Below are 7419 nucleotides of genomic sequence, written 5' to 3'. Positions count from 1 at the left end.
AGATTTTTTGTTTTTAAAGTAACAAAAATACTTTAACAAACTTAACTTCGGTCTCTTGGGGTGAACGGTATGGGATTTTTTCTAATAGGTTTTTGGTGAGCTAACAAATACACGCACGCACATACACATACTCACCCACATACAAAAAATATATATATATATATATATATATATATATTAAAAAAAATTTTTTTTTAAAAAGAGCAATGATGATGACATTACCGAATGTACAATACTGAGCTCTTTAAGGAAAAAAAGAAAAGAAAAGAAAAAAAGAAAAAAAGGAAAAAAAATACTTTAACAAAAATTTGTACAAATTATATATTTTGGTGATGTTGATTATACGCAATAAGCCAAGCAGAACACTATAAATACTTTTAACATTTATTTTAACTTTCAAATGGGTCATTTTGACCCACAAAATAACAGCAGGGTTAATGGGCAGTTTAATTGGTAATGAATAGAAGACAATTTCAAATTCATGCAGTAGGAACTAACACAATTAAAAACCAAAGATGAATAATTTGCTTCATTGTTTTATTTGGAGCACAAAATATAATTACACCTTGCGATATACAAATCACATTTGCACCATGTTTGTACCGTTTTAAAGAAAGGTGGGTTCAAAACATAATATTAAAATTGCTAATAGTTTTAAATAAATAGTTAACCAAACTCTAAAAACACATTTATAAATGTCCTCAACTTTGTGTGTTCTTTGTTTTCACATCCTGAGAACAGCATTCATGCGGCGGTTTAATATCAGTGACTAAAAAATAATGTCGTAGCCATTTTGTACGGATTTTTTTTGTGCTTTCATTGACTGTACTGCATAGTAACTAACATGTGCTCTGCAGAAACATGTTGAATGAAGCTGAAAATGTGAATATTATGCTACTGTGTCAAATTTGCAGTGTAGGATGACATAATTACAGCGTCGTATTGGTTCAACAAAGCATGCGTTACACATGAAATAAGGCTAACTAACTTTTTCCTTTATACAAGGACAGTAACCTTTTATGGCGAGACTCATAATGCATAACATTAATCCTAGTTATGCAAAGAGCTGGCAAAGTCAAATTTTTTAAATGAAATCCACATGATAAAAATGTTCAAATTGAATGGCATTGTTGTTTGATAAACTTAATCAACAGTTGGAAAAAGAATCACTTTTATAAAACATGTTTATATTATTCCCTAAACTAGCTATAATAAGTTAAATTGCTTGTACTTAAATAAATCAATATATGAATTCCTTTAGTAATAACCCTTGAGACAATTCTCACATGTAAAATCTTAGAGATCAGAACAAAAAATAAAGGGTCTATTTTTTTCTGGAATGTAAATTGTCTTCAAAAAGTCTACTACAAAACATGTTGCTAACTCACAGACAGTGTACACACATGCTGTTTAAAGTGTCCATACACAGACGAATAGCACCCTGCTTATCAGAGCTGTCCATCATTTCAAAATGTTCAGTGCTCGTGTATACATCTCTGGCAAAGGTTTGGGCAGGTGATGGAAGAACGAAGAATTTGGCATGTGATAATAGGCCAGAACAAAAGACAGAGCTTTTGAAGCTTGTGTTTGAATTAGGACCATGTGGTTTTCTTCATGTCACAGTGTTGTATGGTCCAGTCTGGTTTGCAAAGAAACATTGCCTGTCTGTAGTAGGGTTGAAGTAATCTCCTATACCTCTTGAAAGATGCCTTGTCTTTGGATAGTTTCTAACGTTTGCCCGTTCATCCGCCTACGTAAAAGAGGACTACGGAATGGCGGGATGGGCTCAGGTAGCAAAGTTAATCATGGCTGCTATTGATCAAATTTCCATCCTCCCTGCCCTCTTAGTGCCAACAGAGGGGCTAAGTGAAGCAGTGGTCTGGGGTAGATTTGCTACATCGGGTGGACAAACAGGCCCGTCATCGCTGGAGAGAAAAAAATATGCAAAATCTATGATACTAATTTTGCATTAAAGTACTGCACATCCAGCAACTTTCTGTATCTTGTTCAGTCAAAGCTTGTCGTGGTTAGAGGAAGGGGTTAGACTGCATTCGTAAGTTCAGAGAGCGGGGTCAGATAGTGAGTCGGATGGCTACCTCTGAAGCTGTTCCCCCCCGAGGCGGGGCAGGCAGGGGAAGGGGAGCCCTGGGGCCTGAGCACGGGAGCAAAAGCACTCTTCTGTTTAGCAGCGGATGGGAAAGAGGAGAAAGGCAACAGAGATGATGACGAGCTGGAGCTTCCTGGTATGGTCGGGCTGGAGGGCATGACTGTGGAGGAGAACCTGACGTCAGTCTCAAGTCTTGACATCACAATACTATGACGGGCAGTCAGAGGTGGCAAATCCAGGTCTAGAAAGTAAAAACCCTGACCAGTTTGACTTTAGCCCCTGATGCTAGCTCCCTAGCAGGTAAACGAGTACCATTGGAGCTAGCTAGGGATTTAGCTAGCTAGCACCTGCGGCTAACGCCAAACCGTGGCAGGGTTTTTACTTTCTGGACCTGGATTTGCCACCTCTGCTTGGAGTCACAAGTGTCTTACTGTAAGGGGATCCCGTGGGGGAAGCGCTGCTGAAGCCGGGTGAGCCGGGAACCCCGAGACTGGTCATCGGAACGGTTCCATAGCCTCCCGTCATACCCCCGCTGCCTCCATAGCTTGACTGTTGAGGCGTGGAAGCTGAGGGGTAACCTCTTGGCGATAAGCTGCTTGAGTTGCGAATATAACCTGGAGAAAGTATGAAAAGGTTGGGTCATATATATGAGTCTTTTTCTGTACTGAAATTACAAACCGTTCCGCTCACCTTGGCTGCTCTGTCCTGGCTCGCCGATGCTGACGCCTAATTGGGAAGGGTAAGAACCCAAACCCATAACGCTGCCATGGGCTGGTGAGCTGGGCAGTGCTTGCAGCTGACTGTGAGGACGGGGAACACTGTAGAGGGCCTCCGCAATGTCGGCTGCTCTTTTTAGCAGCATATCCTACAGAAGATACACACCACGAGTATGGTCGTGTCTCAGGTTTTTGTGCTATAAAGCAAGATATGTGAATACTCTGAAACATAATTAGTGGATATCAAACTCTCCCAAATGCAAGGAATGTGTGAAAGATATTTTTAGGTGCGGTTAACATTTGCATTTTGGTCAATGTCTGAAAGTCGAGTCGTTTCCACAGTAACGGGCCAAAGTTTTTGCCTCTTACCTGATTACTGTGTGGATTCCCATACAGAGCCTCCACAAGATCTGCTGCTCTCTTAAGCAGAATTTCCTGCAAGTAGTTTGTCATTTTTACATTTAATTTTTTGCCAAAGAATATAGAAAATACAGTTCAAAGGTGCAATGAAATGTGTTTTTTGTTTAGCAGTATTTGAAGGACTGTGAGTCTCTCACCTTCGCCATTTTTTCTGGGTCACCAGGATGCCGTGGAATTACTTTCTGAAGTCGCTGGAAACCGTAGTCTATTGTTGGCTCATTAAGGGCTAAAACAGACAGCAATCTTAGAAAATCTCTCACAAGTTCCAACTGTAAACAAAAACAGCACCACCTCTAATTGGCAAAAGCCGCATACTGTTGCGTGATCACCTGTGTAGATGAAGCGTCCGGGGGCTCCCTTGCAGAATTGTTTCGATTTATAAGACAATGTGACCTCCACCACCCCTGGAATGTGACGAGGTGGAGTCTGGACACGGATAGCGTGCGGCGTGATTAGCTGTGGGGAAAATCCCAAATTTATGTCAGAAAATTTTTTTTGAAAGAGGAATACTATATATGTAGAACGCATGTATATTTGAAATGTCAGCTATAGTAATGCAATGAGAAATGTTGACTCTTACCTCACTCCAAACTAACATACTTCCAAACACCACCTGCAGTCCATCAAAAAAGTTCTCCCCAATGACAATGACCATGGCCCCGCCTGTAGTCCAGCCCTCACTGGGACTGATGGCTTTGATACAAGGGGTGGCTGGAAAGAAAGGCAAAACAGGAATTACTAATAATGTTTTGCTTTGCGAATGCGTAAATTTGGGGGATAAAAAGTGGAAATAATGGGCATACATGTAGTACGGCCACATTCCACATATATCAGGATAAGTAAGTCAGGCCCTAATCTCCTGCTTACAATTGGTCCAAATTGGTCCAGTTAGTACATGGAAGCACTCTTACTCTTTAGCCTTTAAAACCCTGGAGTGACTTCCCTCTCTCCATTTTTGACACCATGCACGTTTTTATATGTTTTCAGCTGTGCTTTTTATTTGTTTTTGTTTTTTATTACTCACACAGCACTTTGGTGTCAACTTTTGGCACCTCTTAAAATGTGCTATATAATTAAATTGGTATGGTATGGTATGGTATGGTATGGTATGGTATGGTATGGTATGGTATGGTATGGTATGGTATGGTATGGTATGGTATGGTATGGTACGGCACTGATGGTATGGTATGATATGATATGATATGGTATGGTATGTCCATCCATCCATCCATTTTCAGAGAGATCAAATTGTTGGTATTTTCCAAGGTTAAAGAGGTACAAATATGTCCCTGCAAAGTTTGAAATCCAGACAAAATAGTACATTAAAAAGGTTTGAATTAATTTTCACATGGATCACCTGCCTTATAAGTTAGGCATCCATTTCAACTCATGTTTAAGCTACCAAATATGGCTCTCCACTGTATAAAAGGCCATATCAGGAATGGACATCTGGCAAACCCCAAGTCAATTCAATTCAATAAACGCAGATGGACATTCAATATACATTTTCCACAAAGAATGGTAGTCGGGGGGATCAAAACAAAGAAAAACATCTGCGAATATGCAAATCCTTAGGTGACAAATTGCGAATATGCAGGGCTCTAGTGTAGTTTATAAGTTGTAATATTACCTATCACCACTAGATGGCAGATGGCTTAGTTGCACTTAAACTGAGTTTTATAGATTAGGCCTAATCATTTTTGGTGGATTTGGAATGATATGTAGGACAATCATAGTACCTAAACAATGTTAAAATTCTGAGTGAGTTGATTTTGTTGGGGGAAAAATGCACAAAATGAGTTTGGTTATTGTATTGCTTGCTTCATAACCTTTGTTGATGTGTTTGGATTGTGGATCCCTTATACATTAAGAAATGCATGATAAAAATGAAATATGTTTCGCACATATGCTTGTATTTTGTCCATATCTAAAACAGTGCCCCCTCAATACTGCTGAGAAATTGTGGCCCGCTCCAGCAATTAAGTTGACCATTCCTGGGCTACATTATGATATTGTCAAATAAACTGTTGCAAATAAAAATGTTGTTTACAAATAATAGCTCACTTACTTTATTATTTATTATATGAATCAAAGTATTATAACAGCATATTCATTGTCCAATGAATAAACTCAGTGTCATTGCAAATCTATTTCCTACATAATTAAGAATGACAGTTGAGTAACTTAAGTGTATGTTTGTGGACAGAACCGCAGATGTCGACGTTAATGTAACACAGTCTGTTCTTACCATACTCCATAGTATTCTCCGCGGACTCGCCTGGCTCCAGTCTGCGAGCCCTCCGACCGTGTTTGGAGTTGTTGTGGACGAACATGTTGTCAGACACTGCGAGGACGTGGCCGTCCACGCTCACGGTGCTGGACAGGACCACCTGACACCGAGGAAATGAAGCATGAGTGTCTGTGCGTGACTTGGACAGCATGCTGGAAGTTACAATCACTGGTTTCAAGACTAGCAATTTGTTTCGGTACAGAGGTGATGCCGTATGATTTCTCAGTCTGCGATGTGACATCAGTGGGAACTTGATAATATATCTGCATTCATGCACCCCTCTTTTTGGGTCTCCATATGGCCTCTGCTAACTGTGTGATTCATATAGCATGCAGCAGGCTCATCATCTCTGCGTGATCCTTCAATGACACCAAACATATGGAGCAAATCTCCCACTTTTACTGGCTGTTAAATCAGGGCATGATATATTGTGTGCCTAATTTGATCTGGACACATGTGTGTGTTCTATCGCACATCTGCCATGCAAGAATGACACGAGCATAATTAATAAGAGGAAACCTACGGTAAGTAATAATTGTTAAAAAAAAGAAAGTTCAAGTGGGGTTGGGTGTAGGTCAATATTATATTATTCTATCTAATGCTCATTTAGATCTCAGATTACGCATTTTTAGAAAATCGAATCACTGTTTGAAATTAAACACATGGTAATAATTTAGCACGTAAAAAAGCAATGGAAAGAAAAGGAGAGCAAAAAAAACCACATGCTTTAGGTGGTAAAAAGGGAGAGTCGCTCTAAGAAAAATAACTGTAAATTATCGATCAAGCAGCTGACTTGTGTCCAGCACAGAGCACCTTTTAACCCAGAGATGAGAGTCTTTGCGGGCTCATAACTTCTCAGCATGTGTCACATCCCAGGAGTTAAAGCAAACACGGAGGAGCGCGCAAGACGGCAGAGGGGACCGGGTTAGCCGGGAGAAACTGAATGCCAGACGGGGGTCGCTGGTGCTGAAAGATGGCAATGGAAGTGAGGCAGGAGCGTCCCCGGTGACCACTTCCTGGGTCACAGAGTGTGACCTCTTCCATCTGGAGCCAATCACTCAATTCTTGACAACTTCCTGAAACACCTCAACCTATTTCCTGCATCCCAGCAGCCTCTCTTAAACATATAAATACTTTCTTTTGTCTTTTTTTTTCTGGGGAAGTCATCCTGATTGATTTCATTTTAATTCCCTCTTGATAGGCTTTTGCAAATTCTTGATTGTGATTCATGTTTTGACAAATTTGACTGAATAAAAAAAACAATCATTAAAGTGTCAGGTTTTGAATAGCGATGATTTCTGCACATACGCTCATCATAACCCCTCATCCGGCAACCATGCATTTGTTTTTCATCTGCTGATACCTGAAATCTCCGCATGTCCCTGGGGTTTCCTGCCGTCTTCAGACAGTTCTGGTTGCATTTCAAGAAAAACTTCAAGAAGAACCTGCAGAGGTAAATAAAAGGACACGTGTTTACAGAACTACAGCAAGTAAGAAATAACATGAAAAAAGATCATGTATATGATTACTTTGCTCTCACAAACAACACTTGAACAGTCAAAGGAGACATTCATTATTTTCACAGACAGTCGTGGTGGGTGCGGGCTTACGTAGGCGTTGATGCAAATCTAGCTGATTATCGCTCTGACATCAATACCAGCAGTTAAGTTTATAGTCTGTTAAGTCAATGCTATTAAAGTCTAAATCAAGTGATGAGAATAAGAAGTAGAGTCCAGTGAAAAGCTTTGTTGTTTTTCAAAGTAGACAGTGATGTATGCCGGCAGACCCGAGGGAACGCCGTATCCCACAATGCCATATTTGAACCGCCACATGGGAATGAACTGGGATACGAAGTACAGAGAACGAGGAAGGTGGTGATGGAGACC

The 7419-nt window shown here is 40.2% G+C and overlaps 1 protein-coding gene across 4 annotated transcripts in view; it reads right to left on the bottom strand.

The window, feature by feature from the left end:
* Positions 1 to 594: 594 nt before the first annotated feature.
* Positions 595 to 7419, bottom strand: part of ebf2 (EBF transcription factor 2) — a 38548-nt gene continuing 31723 nt past the window's right edge. For 2 of the 4 annotated variants that reach the window (XM_086075898.1, XM_086075899.1), the window contains exons 7-16: positions 6897 to 6978; positions 5492 to 5633; positions 3824 to 3954; positions 3573 to 3699; positions 3381 to 3469; positions 3193 to 3258; positions 2798 to 2972; positions 2539 to 2721; positions 2097 to 2267; positions 595 to 1925 (exon numbers count right to left, since the gene is read on the bottom strand). In XM_086075898.1, coding sequence (XP_085932024.1) covers positions 1894 to 1925; positions 2097 to 2267; positions 2539 to 2721; positions 2798 to 2972; positions 3193 to 3258; positions 3381 to 3469; positions 3573 to 3699; positions 3824 to 3954; positions 5492 to 5633; positions 6897 to 6978 — 1198 coding nt within the window. In that variant the 3' untranslated portion in view covers positions 595 to 1893. Of the gene's footprint in view, positions 2268 to 2538; positions 2722 to 2797; positions 2973 to 3192; positions 3259 to 3380; positions 3470 to 3572; positions 3700 to 3823; positions 3955 to 5491; positions 5634 to 6896; positions 6979 to 7419 lie in introns of all 4 variants that reach the window. The other 2 variants (XM_086075896.1, XM_086075897.1) reach the window with 1 other exon arrangement.

Source organism: Leptonotus elevatus, chromosome 5, assembly GCF_054856555.1.
Source record: "Leptonotus elevatus isolate MCC_2025b chromosome 5, RoL_Lele_1.0, whole genome shotgun sequence".
In the NCBI taxonomy this organism is placed as follows: domain Eukaryota; kingdom Metazoa; phylum Chordata; class Actinopteri; order Syngnathiformes; family Syngnathidae; genus Leptonotus; species Leptonotus elevatus.
Note: the sequence above shows the minus strand (reverse complement) of the source record. Positions and strands in the feature narration are given on the sequence as shown.